This window comes from Alosa pseudoharengus, unplaced genomic scaffold, assembly GCF_046254945.1.
Source record: "Alosa pseudoharengus isolate Yale_2024_CS ecotype anadromous, Long Island Sound unplaced genomic scaffold, YU_APseudo_1.1 YU_APseudo_1.1_scf_2, whole genome shotgun sequence".
Taxonomy (NCBI): Eukaryota; Metazoa; Chordata; class Actinopteri; order Clupeiformes; family Clupeidae; genus Alosa; species Alosa pseudoharengus.
The window spans coordinates 5,310,763-5,329,140 of record NW_027468663.1 but is presented as its reverse complement, the minus strand read 5'-3'; the positions used below and the strand labels follow the sequence as shown (position 1 = coordinate 5,329,140).

Below are 18,378 nucleotides of genomic sequence, written 5' to 3'. Positions count from 1 at the left end.
CGTGGTGGGAAATGGTAGCAACGTTTTCAGCGCTTTTACGGCTATCTCGGGATATTCTGCTTTGTTTTTGATCCAAAAACCCGCCAGAGAGGTTTCCTTATACACACTCTTAAGACCACCGTCATTTGCAATTTTGATCAACTGCTCTTCCTCCTGCGCTGACAAGTTAGGACTATTCGGGATATTGACAAATGGGTTGCGGACCCACTCATTGGTTTGCCGTGGATCTTTGGAGGATGGGAGGTAATGCTCAAACTCATTTGAAAGCGCAACAAGGTGATCGCGCACCAGCTGCGAGAGAAAGGGTCCTGCCTCAGTCTCTCCCAAAACCCCCACTACTGTTTGGAACATATCAAATACAGCCCGTCCTCTCGTCGTCCCCACAAATCAAGCTTGGCTTTAAATGCAGCGACTTTATCTGCCAGTTTAAAGACAGTCGTCATTCTCCCATGGAGTGACAGGTTGAGGTCATTAAGCAACCCGAATATACCACACAGGTAAGCGAGTTTTGACACCCAGTCCTCATCACTAAAATGTGCAGCTAACGGTGACTTTTTTTCTGTAAGAAATCTCTGCAGCGGCTCTCGCAACTCAAACACTCTGGCCAGTGACCTGCTAAAGATGCTTGTTTTTTGTTGCTCATTCTAGCAGTTTAGCTAACTTCGTGTGACACTACCGTTCGCCAAGAAGGTGAAGTGAGCTGACCTGAGGCTGCGCAGCGCTGAAGGCAATATGTAAAAGTGTTGAAGGCGGGACACACAGACGTAAGAAATAGACCTTGCAAAATGCAAACATGCGTGCAATCAAACAACTGCATATAGGCCTATGCCATTTAAAAACGTGACATTATTGCGAATTAAATTTAGTTTAGTTTTTGCATGCATTTTTTTTTTTAACTCATGTCGTAGGCTACAGCCCGGTTAGGAATGTCCGGCGGTTGGGGACCGCTGGTCTAGCAGATATCAGTGAGAATTGAGTGTGGATAATATAATTTAGTGAGACAGTTAGAATCATATAGGCCTTTTTAGCGTGATTTATTTTTGTGGAAAAAATGTGATGGACTGGGCGGCGGTCATATTTTGTACCGCTCTGCGGTACATCTAGTTTTTTGTCCATATCGCCCACCCCTACTCTACCCTACACAGGAAAACCACTGGTGTAACTGGTCCCCGCCGTGTCTCCTACTCTGGCTGGCTGACTGACCAATGTCACGTATGCTTTTGGTTTGTAGCCTATAGCCTTCACGTATGCTTTTGGTTTGCACGTAGCCTTCACGTATGCTTTTGGTTTGCACATAGTCTTTTGCCCCATAAAGTGTAGGCTAACGGATCTTGTGGTCCCTGCATCTCAGTCTTTTACCTACTCTGGCTGACTGTCTGACCAATGTCACGTAGCCTGTATGCTTTAAAGCTGAAAGTAGCCTACATCAGAGGCGATTGCTCTAAGACTACAGGGGAAGCTCAGCCTCCTTTAAAATATCACGGAAAATCGCATTAAATAACACTATTACTGTACATTAGCTTCTAGCCTACTATTCCAACTAGAACATGCTGAAAACATGTTCATCTTCATGGCTAGTTTGTTCAGCAATAAGGTTTTGCCGGTCATTTATCGTGATTTCGCACCCGTAATACATTGCTGTGACGACACGATCCATCAAAAAACCATGCAAAAAACCCATAGACGCTCGGCTTCACTGGACTTTCAATGGCACTACAGAGTGGGCTGATCTCAGTGCAGAAAAGCTACAGTGCAGTGGGGTGCAAAGAATGGCTTTTGTTGTGGAATTGCTTTTCACCTTGAGGAGGAGCTACTCGCTCGTCTACAGATCCACTCATGACAACGTAGCCGGCTGATTCGAATTGACTCGTACTCAATGTAGTCTAACCGGCCGGCTGATCCGACTATCCCGGATTGCTACTCAGCAGCTCCTGAGTCCCATGGTCTGCGAGTCTCCAATGTTTCCGGCTCTGCGGGAAGTTAACCAGTTATCTCGGACTGCCTGCTCACTCAGTCTCTAGTTGATTTGTGGAGTTGTGGTTGCTGACGAAATTGTTAAATTTTTGGCAGCTACGATGGCTAGTAGGCTAGCTAATGTTGCAAGAGGTTTGTGTGTGGCGCTGTTTATCGTTTTAGATTGAATTGTAGTAGGACTCAACTGATCCGAGTTAATGATACTAGAGACTCGCGACTCATAGGTTAATTTAAAGATACGGGTGAAAGATCCGAGTGAATCACGACTCAAACAGGCTTAGTGACAAGGTGGACCCACTAGCGATCATGTAACACATGCTCTGCTGCAGCCAGGGGCTTCTCTCAAATCTGCCTTGTTTGAACATTATTCTTGGGCTAAGACAAAAGGATGGCTATTTCAGCCCTTTTCTCTCCCATAAGTAAGTGTGTGTGCTTGGACCCTGTGCATGTGTGCATTAAATCTGTTTAGGAGCAGCATGTATTGTGCAGACTACTGAATCTATATCACCTGTCTCACTTATAATTGTGTCCAGTGCCTAGGACTTATTTATGCCTGGACCTGTGGGGCTTTTTGATGTTTACACACACAAAAAACACACACTCACACAAACAAACACTAGCACACACACACACACAAACACACACACTGTGGTACAGTTTTGTACATTTATCATTCCATGTAATTTTGTTTTGCAGTTCAAGTTGTTATAACTGTGTAACCAACATAACAAGTTACTAACTGACTATGCCAATGCCATCACATCTAGCTATTTGGTGGAGCATGTGTTCTTTGCAAGGGACATCTGACAACAAGTTATAATTGACAAAAAGATATCAATATCAATAATGTCCAATAATGATTTTGTCCCATTTCCCCAACACTGTGCTTGTGACAACCCTTGTGAACTGTGGAGGCAAAGAATTAGCATAGAGGTTCAAATTTGCAGTCACATTTCCATTCTCTGTTAACCCTACAGTAGGTTGCATAATAATATGCCTCCCCACAGACACTATTGCTAATCGCTCTTTCCTCAAAAGTGGAAAGAGGACATTTACAATTAACATTTACAATTAACACTTCTCAACACACTGTTTTTCACAAATTTCTTGAATTTCCCCTTGGGGATCAATAAAGTACTGTATCTATCTATCTGTTTTCAGCTATGCTATACACTCGGTTCTGAAAAATTGGAACATGGAATGCACTATGATATTGGGATTATTGTTTTTATTATAGAAAGTTTGAGGTGCTGTCTGACTTATCTGTACATCTGTCATTTATTGATGGGCTTGCAGCTTTCGAAACCAAGGACAGAACTAGATGTAAGTACCAATACAGATTAAGCCCATGGAAGGGATTACATCTTTTATAACATACGCATATAAACTGATATTAATGATGGGATTTAAAGTCACACTAGCACTCAACTCATTTTCATTGAACCTACCTGTTTTATGCTTTCCTCCCAATTCCTTTACATCCTCTGAAAATAAAACAAATACAGTAGGCCTACTATCACAAAATATATCACGAGGCAACAAGTCAATCTATTGGCCTGCCACAAACTAACAGAAAGAGGAAACAGTCATGGTGATGTGTTTGACTCAACTGCATTAGCAGCTCGAGGAGCCAATGACTTATCAACGCCCTGGGAAACAGACACTAATCAGTCAGCACTAGCTATTGACTGAATTCATAATACACTCAGCCCACATACACGTCAATATAAAGGCAAATTTCCCTAGGTGTGTCTAAAGAACCCCTCCTGCATTAAGATGCGTATTGGTGCTTGAATAAGCAAACTGTTAAAAGAAGTATGGCTGTGATATAAGGCTACCAAGAGATCCATTCAGTGGTGTTGCTTTTTGACACTGTCTTTTATTGACCATTTTTGTACATTTGTCTTTCCTTCGGACACTGGTCTCTGCTGTGATCGATTAAGCCAAGGTTGGTCATCACAGAGAACAATTCCCTAGCCTGACGAGCCAGACCCACATTAAAATGTAGGGTCTGGGCACTCACCGTTCGCAGTGCTCAGTCCGAGGGGCGGGATAATCGGTTGTCTTTCAAATTCCCTCTGCACGCAATAGGACAGCGATATGAGTCCCATGCGTTTTCCCACCAGCGGAGCTAGTTGGCTAGTTCAAACTTTTTCCAGCTTAAAGCTTAACTCGTGTCACGCTGTTCGCCAACAGCCACATCCATCTTCTTTGTTTTCAAGTAGCAGGGAATTCAAGCCAAACCGTTGCAACTCTGCCATCAATCATTATGTTAAGCCCGCCTAACGACTCTATACACGATTTGATTGGCCTGATAGAAGTTTAATTTTTCGAGCTCACAAGCCAACGGAGAGTTGCTAGACTACCCTGGCTGTAAATGTAATAACGAGTCTCTAAAGAATGCCATCTACACTAATATCTGATCAAGGGTTACCCATGCAGGACCCATCCTATAGCCTTTTTACAGTAATTTCCTGTGTATTAGCCCCATTGTGTATAAGCAGCAGGACAGTGCTTCATGCAAGTTAAAAGAAACAAAAACATATTAATGCCATATTAACTGCCCCCGTGTATTAACCTTTAAAAAAAAAAAAAAAAAAAAAAAAAAATTAGCAAAATCAATGTAAGCTGCGGCTAATAGTTGGGAAATTACGGTAAATGTCCATTATTCCCCGACCTAGAAAAACACTAGCATGGGTTCCCATTCAGAGTCTCTCATGAATATTATGTGTGATTGCGTAGCCCTGGTGAGTGGTCAGGGAAGAAAAACGGACGGTTAAATTATTAACTCCCCAAAAATGACTCCAGTCATTACTCTGTCTAATTATAGCCAAGGAGGCCATTTACAGATTATTATGACAGATGATGAGGGTCATCCTCTATGCTCTAGAATCCTCAGTGTACTGGAACCTCACAAAGGTCAAAGAGATTCTACTCTGCATTCTCCCCTTTTCCTACAAACCTAAGGATTAAGTGACGGACAAATCTCAAAGATAGTCAATCTGCAAGAACTCTAAAGAGGACAGCCATCGCAAAGAGGTCTCCAGGTTGGCTTGGATAAGCATTGTGGAGTACCTCATTATACAATATGAAAAATAATCTACCCCTGTGTGTACATTTTTGTTTTAGTGTTGCTTTAGACCATGGTTCTTTTAAACAAAAAATGTTACTTCATGAAAGAATGTTACTTAAAAAAAATGTCAAAAATGTTCATGAAAGATGCTTCATGAAATGTAGAGGTTCTTAATGAAGTCTACTTTATATCCATTGTTAAGCAGTACATATACAAGTTTAAGTGGGAACTATCTAACTATCACTCAAAGGTATGCTCATTTTTTGTGATGCTCGATCTAAGTGAAGTTGCCTAATTTCTTTTCACATTTAATGACATATCTATGTGCTCATTAAGTACATATTTAACATCTAAAATTAGTGTTTAAATGAATACTGAAATGTATTATTGAAAAATAGATTTTGAAAAATGTATTCAAAATTTACGAGATACATACTCCTTTATGCTGTATACTGCTGTGCTAAAGGTGGATGACTCTAAATTCAGAGAAGCCCAGACAAGTTGAGTTTGGTGTAGCAGAGCAGGGATGGATGGGGCATCCTCTGTGAGCGGGTGTACAGGCTTTAGATTGTGTCAGCCCGCAAAGGTACTGAGGTGAATTGTTTGTATCTCTGCTGCCCACACCAATAAATAAAAAATGTCTGTGATAGTGCTATAGTTGTTATTGCAGGAATTTCTGTATTGACTTTTTGAAGTTTTTACATTCCAACACACCAAAGATAATCAAGACTTCAGGCTGAGAATAAAGACTGACTATTTTCTTTCATCAACATATGAAAGTGGTTGACCTTAGTGAGTCCATGAATAATGCCTCAGGGGGGAAATAAAGCTGGCATAAGTCTAGAGGAAGAACAAGGGCATTATAATGAAATTTCAAAAATAATCTCTTTAACGGGTGCTGTCTGTGGATCATGCGCTGTGTCGCCCCTCTCATGTTATTCTAGCAGTGGGAATTTACTGTGATGTTTATCTCAACCAAATGCTTGTGATTTGATATCGGAAAGTATTTTCCTATGTCTAATAAAAACCTAAACGGTATTTCTCTAAACTATGCCAGCACATGGGTGTGCATTGCTATCATAACTCTCCTATGCTATCTATAGCATCTATAATCTATGGATGGATAATTTCAAGTTAAATCCCAATGTGTCCCATGTGAATTATGAAGGTGACCGTCAGCCCCTCATCGCTTGCAGTAGGCTAATACCTCACTGATCGTGCCTGATCTTGTCAATCGAATGGTTGTTCAATGACTTTTATATGGCTTGTAAGTTTAGATAAGAGCTTCACCTATCCAAATTGGTGGAGCTCTTATCTAAACTTACAAGCCATAGAAAAGTCAACAGTAATAGTTGAATTGACAATTTTCAAAAATCCATTGCATTCAGTTGCCTTGATATGTTCAGTTTTGTCTTCTTTTGTACAGCATTTTCTTCTACCCTCAGGTACTGTATTTACTGTGCAAGGTGTCTCACTGCCCAAGCATGGGGTCTCTGACAGCCTTGAGGATCATTATGCCTGCCCTTCTCCATTCCATGGAGACAACTTCATTACGGGCTGTTAGACTAGTGGTTGGGTGGGATGGGGGAGCCAGGGCTCCTGGAGATTTATTGCACAACCCCCCAGTGTCTCAGCATCACTCATAAATCACATCAATGATACCTCAGCAAAACCTCACAAGTTGTGTTCAGTCACATTTAGTCACACATTATTAGAACACAGATATCAGCTAAAAGATAAGACCAAATATTCTGTACCCTCAAGGTTCAGAGTAAATCACGCCTGTGGCTTGTAAATTATTCCTGGGTGGCACTGTAAAACTTGCATTAGGTTCTGTAGCATGACTATACAAATGTGAAGATGTGATAATAATTAACAATGAGAATCATAATTTGCTATTAAAATATTTTTAGTCATATTACTGCTTAAATCCAGCTTGCTCTAAAACAAATAAAAATGTGCAAATGCTGCAAGATAATGATAGACAACCAGTGTGAAACAAGTTAGACTTATAATATTTAAAAACTTAGAAGCTTAGAATTGAAGTGTGTTTTCTTAATTAAAAGCATAAACTGTTTTTTTCTAGAATAATCTGTTATGATTTTGCTTAAACTTAAAGAGTGTTTTTCTTAAACATAAAAAAAGTTTGCTTATAAAACTTAAATTGTTTTGCTCAGACTTAAGGAATATTTACTTGAAACATAAAATGTGTTTGCTTAGATATAAAAAGATTGTGTTAGAATTAAAGTGTGTTATGCTAAATGAGATGTGCTTTGAACAAAATGTAAAGACAGAACATAATGTACCAGCTGTAAGAAACTGTTAGTCAGCAAAACAAAAAGCTGACTGGCAACTAAAAAAAAAAAAAAAAGCAGAACCAATATTTCATGGCAAGACATAATACCAAACTTGGACATGTTCTGCCTGACCGAGAGGGGTATAAAAAGAGAACGGCCCCTTGTTCAGGGTTCTTGGTTCTTCTTTTTCTTTTTCACTTTTCTTTGGACCGAGCATTTAGCCTTTAGACTTAGACAGTTTTCATTCCTTGTATTTTTGTTTATATTTAATAAAAGTTAAAATCCTAACCTTTGATTACGAGTTTGTAAAAAGACCGTCTAGCGTTTTTTTCGTATTTTTCTGCCTCTCCTGTGTTGCTGAGAACCCCGGATGCCTTGCAATAGGGCCTCCTGCTCCAAAGATTTGACATCGCTCCGGGTAAGTAAGCGGGACCGTTTGAGGGCTACTTTCTAAGACACTGTATATGGGCAAAAAACACACTGCACTGACATACACAGGAGTAGCGAACTCAGCCAGGCATTTGGGAAGGAAAGTCCTATGCTCCAGGGCAGACAAAAAACCAAAAAGGCTTTGTTAGCAAATTTATTTGGCGCGACAAATTGTTTGTGAAGCTAAAGTCTAGGACACGTTGTGGTCTAAATGCACATCACACACCCAAGCGAGGATACGGAAATCTGCCTGATAAATACAAGTGTATTTATAGATAGAATCTAAATTGTTATAGATCCGTTGTGGTCAATTGAAGTTCTTATATGTTACAAGAACTATCATTTAAAAAGGAGCTTTAATTTAATTTTGACAAGAATCCCCAAATAATAGGGTAGTTGATTTTCTCTCAAATCTGGACAGCCAGACGACCGTCCGTAGTGAGTTTCTGACCTCTCTCAGATGTTAATGACAAACAACTCTTGCAAATACAGCTCTGAATTTCTTCCTCTTTTAGTGAAGTTAACTACATTTTGAAGTACGAGTCGAAGGGAACAGGGAACAGCGACTAAGAGATAGAAAGTGACTCTGAAGTAGTCCACCTTCCTTAGCCCCCACACCCCAGATTAGGGAATTTGATTCAGATAGGGAGAGCCTCTCCATCAAGTCAATCCTCTCGTACAGCCTAAACCCGTCGAAAAGGGGCCCCTGCACCAGACACACACACTGAAAGATACCTCCTCTTTTACCCTGTGAAATCCTCACAGTCCGAAGACGAGCGCACCCACACCTACAGGAGTAGCGATCTCTACTGTGTTACGGGAGCCCCGTAAACACCAGAGTGGACACAAAACGCAACAGTTCATAAGTAAACAACAGATCATTACTCTTAAATACAAATCCACACAAAAGGGTGCCTGCCAAAGTTGACTTATATTCATTAATTCTTAATGAAATTGTGTGCCTCTACAGTGTGGATAAATCTGCTTTCAGTTGCTCTGGTGCTCTGTGAATCACTTCTACCATGTGATGCCGTCATACCCCAGAGGCCACCGCATATTGGTTGTCCATGGGTGAATATCTGGCTTATAAATAATATATCGTCAATAAAAGACAGAAGAGGTTGGGAGAGGCAAAGCTATACAAAGAATTATTAAAGTGTAGTCTCCAGTATTCTAATACTAGATTTATAAAAACTGTCAGAATTTTCACAAGGACAAACACCAAAATCATCTGAATATATGAGTTGAAGTTCACCTTAAAGTATTGATGGCATTCTACATTACATTTTACTTCCCCGTGTTTTTGTATTAAAGAGAGTGACTTTATTCATGAAAAATATCTATCTTAAATACAGTATAAAATTGAAGATAATATTTGTGGTTTATTTAGGGATTTAATTAAACAGAGATCTCCATGGGTGGTGAAATACCTATGGCTGAAGTGAATACATGCAGTTATGTGTGGCTGAGGTTGGGGGAGTGAGTACAAGTCAGATATTGGCTTTCCTACAAATGCACTGAAATTCAATTCATTCGTTTGACACTCTTATTATCGAATCAATCTGAAAATGTGATCAGTCAATTAATACTCATCACCATGACAGCATACTGTGATAGAACACACTAAAAACACTACTACAGTCTGTTTAACTGCTGTGAAATAATGAAAAAAGTTTATAAAGACTGAAGGCTATTCATAACCAGAAGGGCACTCGGGGAGTATAGACCTTTGCCAAGGCCAGCAGTATGCCAAGGCCAGCAGATGGCGCCAAGGCTGGAAGATGTTAAAATATGCCCTATCTAACAACGTTAAAGAAAGTGGAAAAACCTCTTGGATCTGGTCCTTGATATGATCTACTCTAAAATGTAATACATTTTTCCTTGGCCCACGCTAGACTTCCACCAGGGTTTGTGAAAATCAGCCTGGATGTTTTGTATAATCCTCCTGACAGACAGACAAACAGCCTAACAGGAGACATAACCTTCTTGGCTGAGGTAATAAGTACCATAAACATCCACAACTAGAAAACACACACACACACACACACACACACACACACACTCTCACTCACAAAAGGATAATAAAGTGGAAATAAGGAATATTATTTTACCCCAGTCTGATTGAAAGCCTTAAACCTTCATTGCAAATTCTTCTAAATATTTTAGTCTTTTCCCTACTTAAGGATAATTCTTTAGAGTAATTTGATACAAAAGCATCAGATTTCATGAATCAGCTGAGTGGGTGCATACCCATGTGTAAGCTTACAACAGCTGGGTTTGGTGTCTGTATGCTCCTCAGGACTTGCAGTACACAATCAATACAAAGCCTCTAACCCCAAGCTGGCCTCCTCTCAGAGAGATGCATACAAATGTCAGCTTCATTACTCGCATGCTTTAGGTTCTCAATATCATTACAAAAATAAATATTGATTGAAAGAGCAATTATTCTCTCAAGCTTTGTTTTTTTCTGCATACTCTTTTTAAGACCTCCTCTGGGGATCAATGGAAGAGGTCACTCTGTCACTTTGACTTCTGGCTGTACAACCCTCTCTGGGCCTGGGATCATAAAAAGCAAGAGTGCCTCTACTGCAAACAATGCTGCATGGAGAGGCTGTGGAGGGGGGGGGGGGGATTATGGGCTGTTTAATTACTGCTACTCTTTGCTCTCCAGCTTACCAGATAAACCTTGCCCTTGAAGTCATTTGTATATTCGTGCTACTTTTAATTCCCAATCTTCCCCCTTCAAAAAAATACAATTCTGTGCTCGTCCCTAAAGAATAGTCCATAAAGGTTATCCTTTACAGTCTCTGATGAGGGATTCTTTGAAAAATGTGAAATCTTGTGAGTTACTTTGGAACACATCTATGAAGAACTTTTTCTTATGCCAGCATATTTGTCCAACTCCTGTCAAGGCAGGTTGCTATAGCTACATGGAGCACAAACCATTTAAGAGCTGGCAAATGAGATTCTGGGTACAAGCTCTAGTACAAAATCTTCCTTTTAAGCGTACTGCAATTCCAATTCCATCTATCGTTTTCTCAGTGAGGTATTTCCTCACATTAATTTCCCTCAGGGTCTATGTTTTGTACTCTATGCATATTCTATGTTAAAGGACACTGTGTCAGTTCTTATGCAACCATAGGAAAATCGAGTGGTTAGCTCTGGGATTTGAGCCGTGTTATGAGTAATCGTCCTTCAAGCGATCACGACTCTGTGTCTTCTGCTTCTATTGTTCTTATTCTCACTCTCCCACCTGTCCTGAAAATCAATACATCATCCAGACAAGCTGATTCTTTAAATAGGGAACAGCAGGGGTAGCCATAATTAGGATAGCACCTGGTCTGGTCTGTAATCCCCCATATCTATGGACAGCCTCATTGGAAAGGGCATATGGGAAAGTGAGGCACAGGAAACAGAAGCAACAAGAAGGGCTATCCTCTGACACCATGACATCACATGAGAACAGCCTGAGGTCACAGAGTTTCAAATTCTGCCCATAGGCACGGATCAGGCAAACCACATGCTTTGTGTAAGGAACACCAGTGATAGCAATGGAACATGAGAAAACTGTCAGACAAAACAACACACAAGACAACCAAAACAAATGTGGAGGATCACATCAAATTCGATGATCTGAAGCATTGAAGCCAGTATAGCTTTGAAAACATATCACTTTGACAGACAGTTGACTGCACAGCACAGCTTAATCAAAACATAATAACAAAGAATGCTCCACTGAAACTCTCCCCCTTACATCTGTCTAAGAATTTCTTCTTGTTAGCCAGTTGCTTTATAATGTGTATAAACACAACCTACCAAAAAGTTTCTAGCTACTTAATTATTACGACAGGAAAAAGCACTACAGACTTGTATGCACCACTGCCTACCGAATATGCATGACACTGCCTACTGACAACCTTGCAGTTGCCTGTCCTGATGCCATGATGCAAAGAAACTTACTATAGTACTCTGTAAACAGACAGCGTCTCACCATCTTTCCTGTACAGTGCGATCTCCACCTTTCTCTCCTCTGAGCCCAAAAGAGCTTTGGCCATTTGCGCCACGGCTGGGCGCCCTGTGTGAGGGCCATATAGGAAGCTGCAGGTGCAGGGCTTCTGCATCACCTCGGCACGGGTGTAGCCCCACATGCCACAGAAGGCGTCATTGCAGAAGATGATAGCGCAGTTCTCCACCCGAGCGTTGGCAATGATGAATTTGCGATCTAGGGAGAAACACAAGGCCAGAGCAATGTTAGGAAGACAACACCTGGCTCCCAAACACATCCATATATCTTTGCAAGATAGTAGCTGTGATTCCGACAGTGATGGGTGCAGGGTGTTTTTACAGAAGTATAGCCTATAAGCCCATATGCACATGTCTAAGTAACTTTAACAGTATTGTTTCATGTAATATGGGCTGTTGCTTTTCATTAATGTAGAACTGCTAAAATGTAAAATACTGTAATGTTTTCATTCAAATAACCTTTTCGGCATAGCCTAGAGCGTGAAACAGGTAGGTAGGCTATATGAATTACCATACGGCTGCTGCTTTATATAGCAAACTATTCATACATGATCAGATATTCATCAGATTTACCTTTAAAGAAAAAAAGTACTTTTCACACATTTGCATTACCACAAGAATTAGGCTAGGCTGACTGACTGGCTGTTTCTTTGAACGTATAATAAAGCAGGCTTTTATTAATCTAGGCTATACAATGTGCAAACTTTGTCCGAGACTTTGTTTTTCTGTACGTTCATTAAAATACATAAGTTGACTACTCACTTTGGCCATCGAATTTTCGGATGATGGTGTCCAGAAATGTATTTTGAGGTGCAACGTGTCCACGTCGAACAGGCATCCTTCCCCAATAAACGTTTAAAAGTAGCCTAACTTTCAGCTTCTAAGGTGTCCTTAAGATAGGCTATAGGCCTATATTGCATTGATTAATTCTGTATCAGATGTCATATCGTTAGCCTACTCGTCTAATTGGTTTTAAAACAACAAGCGTTATCCATAACTACAACGCTCGGAGTGCCGAAAGTTCCAGTTCTCCAATCGGAAGCAAGGTGTAACCTAAACTTGAGTGGAGAAGAGTGATGCAGAGCGACCCGTTGTCATGTCAAGCGGTGTGAAGTTTGGCGTAGAAGCTACAAAACATTTTCAAATGCATCTGGTGACGAGGGGGATCCGAAGAAGTGCGGAGAGGTTAGCAAGCGCGTGTGAAGATAGTAGAACGACATGGGGCGAAGCGACGAGCTCGAGAGAGAGGAGGGTGTGTGAGAGAGAGTGTGTGTGTGAGAGAGAGAGAGACTTAGTCTCATCAATGAAATCAAACAGCGTCAAAAGCAGTCGTTTTCAAATGCCTTTATACAAGTTCATCATTGGTGGAATAATTTAGGCTATGTTCAATTAGCTTTTTAAAACTTTGTTTTGAAATATCATCATACTTTTACATTGTTCATATAGCCTAAGAAATCTGTCCTCCAGGGAGACTCTTTTGGATGTGACTGTCCCGTTTTCATCCTTGGCCTAGATAGAAAATGTGCTCTGATTTTAATGTAACAGTGCTCTGCCCTAATGTCAGCAGTCAGCCAACGTCTTTTGTCATGTGCATTTTGCGTTTTATGTGCATTACCAACATTTCTGTTTCCTATTCTGGTCATTGACATTTGGGGTAGGCCTAATTCAGATTTACTGGAAACCTACCTTTCCCTTTCCATGGTTCAAAGGACCAAAAATAGTTTGTGTTCCAAGTTTGTAAGGAGTTGCTTGCATATATGTCAACTAGGCTATTGTCTACCTCTGAGCATGTATGGTTGTCTTCCTGAACACCAGTCATTCAATAGCATTAACTTAGTATAAGCCTTAACCATTTTTTTCAGCTTTATTCAGTTGGTAATAAGTGTTTATTTTACAGTAAAAACTGTTTATGTCTGGAGGCTGTTACATGTATGACATGCTTATTTTAGGCAAATATTATTTTAAAGGAATATCAGGAATATCTTCATCATGCCCTTGGATCACTTTGGAGAAAAATTATAAAGACGTATTTGAACAACCCCGTGGTTTTCCACGAATCATCAATCACACGTGTTTATATTGGAAATAGCTTGACCTCTGCTCTATGGCGACACAACATATCTGTGATGCTCTGGGTCTGTCCACAGCTCGTCAGTCACCGTTTCTGCCATCTAGTGGCCACAAAAATTACTCGACTGGCCGTGGTGGTGTGATTCCACTGTAGGCTACTCAATAATAATTTGTATTTCACCCCAAAGGTCAAAGATGGAAGGGTATTGTGGAAATCATTGAGGAAATAACCGGATGCTCTATTCCCCGTATTTTATTCCTGTTATCTTTCCAAGTAGCCTAACTCTCACTTAATGTTGTGATTGTTTTGCCATACCGCCCAAAGCCTGAGGGAGGCAGCACTGATATTATTTTACTGTAGTATAAGGATAAGGAAATGTCCCTAGAGGTCACTCAAATTGTGGTGGAATGCATATAGGGACCTTTGCGTGAATATCATGTCACTCCTCCCATCCCATGACATGTTTAAGTGGAAGTTATTCATTGCATGAGTTTTAGGAACTTTTAATCTGTTCTATTTTTTCTTTGAGGTATTTGAGTTTATTATGTTCTATTTCCTTGTGGCTTTCCTTGAACTTGCACAGGGTAGTTCTGTTATAAATGTCTACTGGAGGCATTTTGATTAAGGGGGTTTTGTCTTTCATTATTTCTCTTAGGTTTTATTGCTCCCACTGTTCTTATTTTTTTAAAGAAAAGCCACACTGCTCCAGCACAATAAACTTATTAAACCAGCGTTTTCCCATAACATTTAATGACTGAGTCGTTGTTCCTTTAATTTGAAAGGGAATTGTGAAGACTACTGTTAGTAAGGCTATAATTTTATAAAAAAGACTTTAAATTGTTCAAAGAAGTATTGTAACATTGTTCATGTGAGTCAATACCTTTGTCAGCTACCTGAAGTACAAAGAAAGTCACGTATTAACCTTTATCAGCAGCAGGGAGAAAATGGCTAAAGATATCTGATGAAGCAACATTTGGAATTCTCATAAATATAGACATTTACATTCATTTTTGATTTATTTTTAGTAGCCTATAGTGGCTGTATAATGTGACTGTTCCATCTGTTTCCTCCTGGAAGCAAATCCCATTGGTGTTGGGGGAGGGTTGGAGCATGAATGTCTTCCACACTGTGCTGCCTTTTGTGCTGATTATCATTACACTGGTGCTCTGTGGCCAAGCCCTCAGCCCCGCCCCTGTCCCCGCAGGTACAAAGAGGAAGGGATGAAAACAAAAAACCAGGAAGCACCCCCACCCCACCAGACTTGTTGTAGAGCTCTCACGCCGACAAAAGTTGTGCAACGCCCCTTATGTGGATAGAGAAGATCACATGGTTCCCAGTACCTACAATTAGCAGTCGTGGTGTGTGTGTGTGTGTGTGTGTGTGAGACAGAGAGAGAGAGAGAGAAAGGAAGGAAGACGGAGAACTTTGTACCGAAGCAGAGGGCGCTAAGAGGGTCACATATGCCGCAGCACATGGTGTGAGTTTGTAAAAATGCCCACCAACTTCACCGTGGTCCCAGTGGAGGACAACATCGCCTCGGGCCAGGAAGGGGCAGCGGAGGGGGACGCCTACGACTCTGCTGAGGAGCTCTCAGGCAGACCTAGCTCAGGTGAGGAATGCCATGTTGGGATTCACACCCATAGCTTCACAAGGCTGGCCCAGGCATGCTGACACACAGACAAATCAGCTCTTTGTGTTGTCCTGTGAGTCATGTTAAGCTACTGCCATGTACTACTACCATTTCATTGCAAGAGTGGCCATTTGAACCTTTGTTAGTCTGCTGTGGGAGTGACAATAACAATAACAAGTCTTCTTTCGTTTAACTGCTCCTCGTTATTTTCTTATCTCCCTGTACTCTTCCTGTGCTCTCTGTCTTTACTTTATGGGTATAGCTTTGCCTTTATGTCTGTCCAGGTACCTGTGTGTTTCTTCTTCAGCAAATTAAAAAAAAACTCAGGTTATCACTTTTCTTGTGTGTGTCTTTCTGTCTGTGACTACCGGTACTTCTAATACTTTTTCTCATTCTGTCTGGTGACTACTCTGACGTAGTTAATAGTTAATGGAGTTTTTGAATGAGCAAATATGGAGTACTTATGTTAAATTAGTGTTTCATGGGCTCTGTCCATTGTAAAAGCATTTCATACACTTCATATTGGTAGTTGAAACAATATGCTGTAAAGGAATTTGAGTAAAGTACAAAACTGTATAGCTCTCTTGCAGTAGAGAAGATGGTATACAGTTTGTTTAATGGCCGCAAGGCACAATTCTCACAGGAAAGTTACGGTAGGCATTTTTTTAGACAGGAGTTTGCTTGTGTATGTGTGTGTTACTGTTTTTTTATTGTTTCTCTCTCTCTCTCACTCTGTGTGTGTGTGTGTGTGTAAATGTAAGTTATTCAGTTGTACTGAGGTATTTGTTTTGTCAGCTGACCTTGGGCTGGTTCAGTTAGAAACTAGAACCTCAAAACTGTAACTCTCACGGTCTATAAAAGTTATGAAACTGCAAAATGAGCGCTCGCTAACACCTTACATCCATAAACAATAAAATCACATGTACAACTAGTGTCAAGGTGTCAATGCAAAACACTTTACAGAAGAGAGCAAATCAGACTGTCGAAGTTGATAGTAAAAAAGTTGTGTGGTGTTTGCCAGGAGTAGTGCTGACAATATGTAAGGGTGCATGTGAAGTCTAAAGCAGGGTCTTCTAGGACTGAACATGAGATGAGCATCTATCAGAGTCAGAGCTGTTTGGTTGTCAGAGCTACAAAAGAAGGTCAGAGGATGAGGTAATTATGATGGTGTGTATACAAAGATTGTTTTTTTTCCTTTACAAAGTGGAGAGTGATTTAAGGAGATGATATTATCGTTATTTAGCACTTACGACCCAGGAACATTTTGTTTAAAATACTGTAAATATTTAAAGGTATAATTACAACTATCAAACCGATGTGAAAAACATTGCAAGGCAACAGGGCACAGTGAGTGGAAGTGATAGTTATAGTTACCTTGGGGGCTTTAAAGCTTCCTTAATCTCCTGTTTCCAGGATGGCACAGACTGACGTAAAAGGAAAGTTGTGAGTTATTTCAGATGCCAAGCATTTCAGGAAAGGGATGTTTGGGCTGTTTTACAGTGAAGGTCTTCATTGTTCTCTAATCATGTAAGGATACTTTAATAGAGTGAGGAAACAAACAGACAAAGAAATCAGGTTTACTGGTGGTCACATTAACAGGTAACAACTACACTGAAGATGATCCCATATGCTCACAGCTCATGACGTCAGCAAAGCAAGGCTAGATATCATGTAGTAAATCAAATGTCTCTAAAGAAATAGGACCAGAAGAGCGTACATCACTACAGCTGTCTCCATCTACATATCTAAATATAACTGTAAGCAGCCATGTGGGGGGCTAGGTAAACATTAGCCTTGCTAGATATTGAACTAAAACTTCCCCATTACATGTACACATCTTAGAATTTTAGATGTGTCAGAGGAGTTACATATCTATAATATTATTATGGAATGGCAATCATACACCTAGCCTTGCAGTGTGTAAAATGGATCCAGAGTAGGTTAAGGAGTTAGTGTGTAGATATTGGTCATATAGTGAGTGACCCTGTGTGGTTTAATCAGAACATAGCGTTTAGCTCTGAAACTGGTCTATTTAGGACAGAATGGGAGGCCTTGTTTGTAAGGATGCCTCAGGCACTTGTAAAATGGTCTTAAATCAGACTGCAACAGCTTTCTCACTTTTGCAGTAGTCGTCTGTGATGTGTTTTGAGTGCCGTTGCTCTTATATTAAATGTTATATTTACGATCTTCAGTATGATGGGACGGCAGCCATCTTGGTTGTGTTATTCTTACAGCAAAGTTAACAGCCTTTGGCTCTGGAGACTGATGTTTCAGAGCTTGGCTCCTGTCGCCCATACAGTTTAGTGGACAATAGCAGAGTGGTATGGGTGTCATGTTTCAAAGCATTTGCAGAAGTGTTCTTTCAAACATCAGAGCATGTCAAAACTGTTTACCATTTGCTATTTGTCTCATTTTTTATTCTGGATTTATCCAGATGTTATTTAAAGACTTGTGGTTGAATCGTCTTGACAGACTTGGCTTAGTTTTCCCCCAGAGTTTGTTGAGGTTTCGACGAAAAATAACCCTTAAATTACAGAGGAGAGTAGGCGTTACTTCTGTCTCATTCAGCTTTTTCCCTGAAGTGAAGCCAACAGATGTGTCAAATCCTGTCCAACGCCTGCTGCGGGTTAATGTTGCCTCACTCCATGGCCTGGGTGATGAGGACAGAGGCTGACGCTGTTAGGGCTAGTCCCAGTCCCATTCCCAACAGCTGCCTCAGCTCTGAGCAGAACGCTGTCAGTGGAAGGGTAGAGGGGAGGGGAGGGGAGGGGAGGCAGCCAGTCCCCACAGAGAGGCTGCTGCTGACACACATACTGGAGGGAGCGCTGGATTAGAGCAGACACGCAGCCTGGACTCCAACCTGCCTGATCCCCAGCCCCGC

General features: G+C 40.7%; 2 protein-coding genes across 3 annotated transcripts in view; one reads left to right on the top strand and one right to left on the bottom strand.

Moving 5' to 3' along the window:
* The window catches only part of LOC143135325 (voltage-gated inwardly rectifying potassium channel KCNH2-like), a 47,901-nt gene extending 35,267 nt beyond the window's left edge, over positions 1-12,634 (bottom strand). Inside the window, exons 1-2 of the mRNA XM_076296024.1 lie at positions 12,559-12,634; positions 11,765-11,995 (exon numbers count right to left, since the gene is read on the bottom strand). Coding sequence (XP_076152139.1) covers positions 11,765-11,995; positions 12,559-12,634 — 307 coding nt within the window. The remainder of the gene's footprint in view (positions 1-11,764; positions 11,996-12,558) is intronic.
* slc12a7a (solute carrier family 12 member 7a) overlaps positions 7,652-18,378 on the top strand; it is a 29,821-nt gene continuing 19,094 nt past the window's right edge. Inside the window, exons 1-2 of one of the 2 annotated variants that reach the window (XM_076293467.1) lie at positions 7,652-7,762; positions 15,257-15,476. In XM_076293467.1, coding sequence (XP_076149582.1) covers positions 15,359-15,476 — 118 coding nt within the window. In that variant the 5' untranslated portion in view covers positions 7,652-7,762; positions 15,257-15,358. Of the gene's footprint in view, positions 7,763-15,129; positions 15,477-18,378 lie in introns of those variants that run through there. The other variant, XM_076293468.1, reaches the window with a different exon arrangement.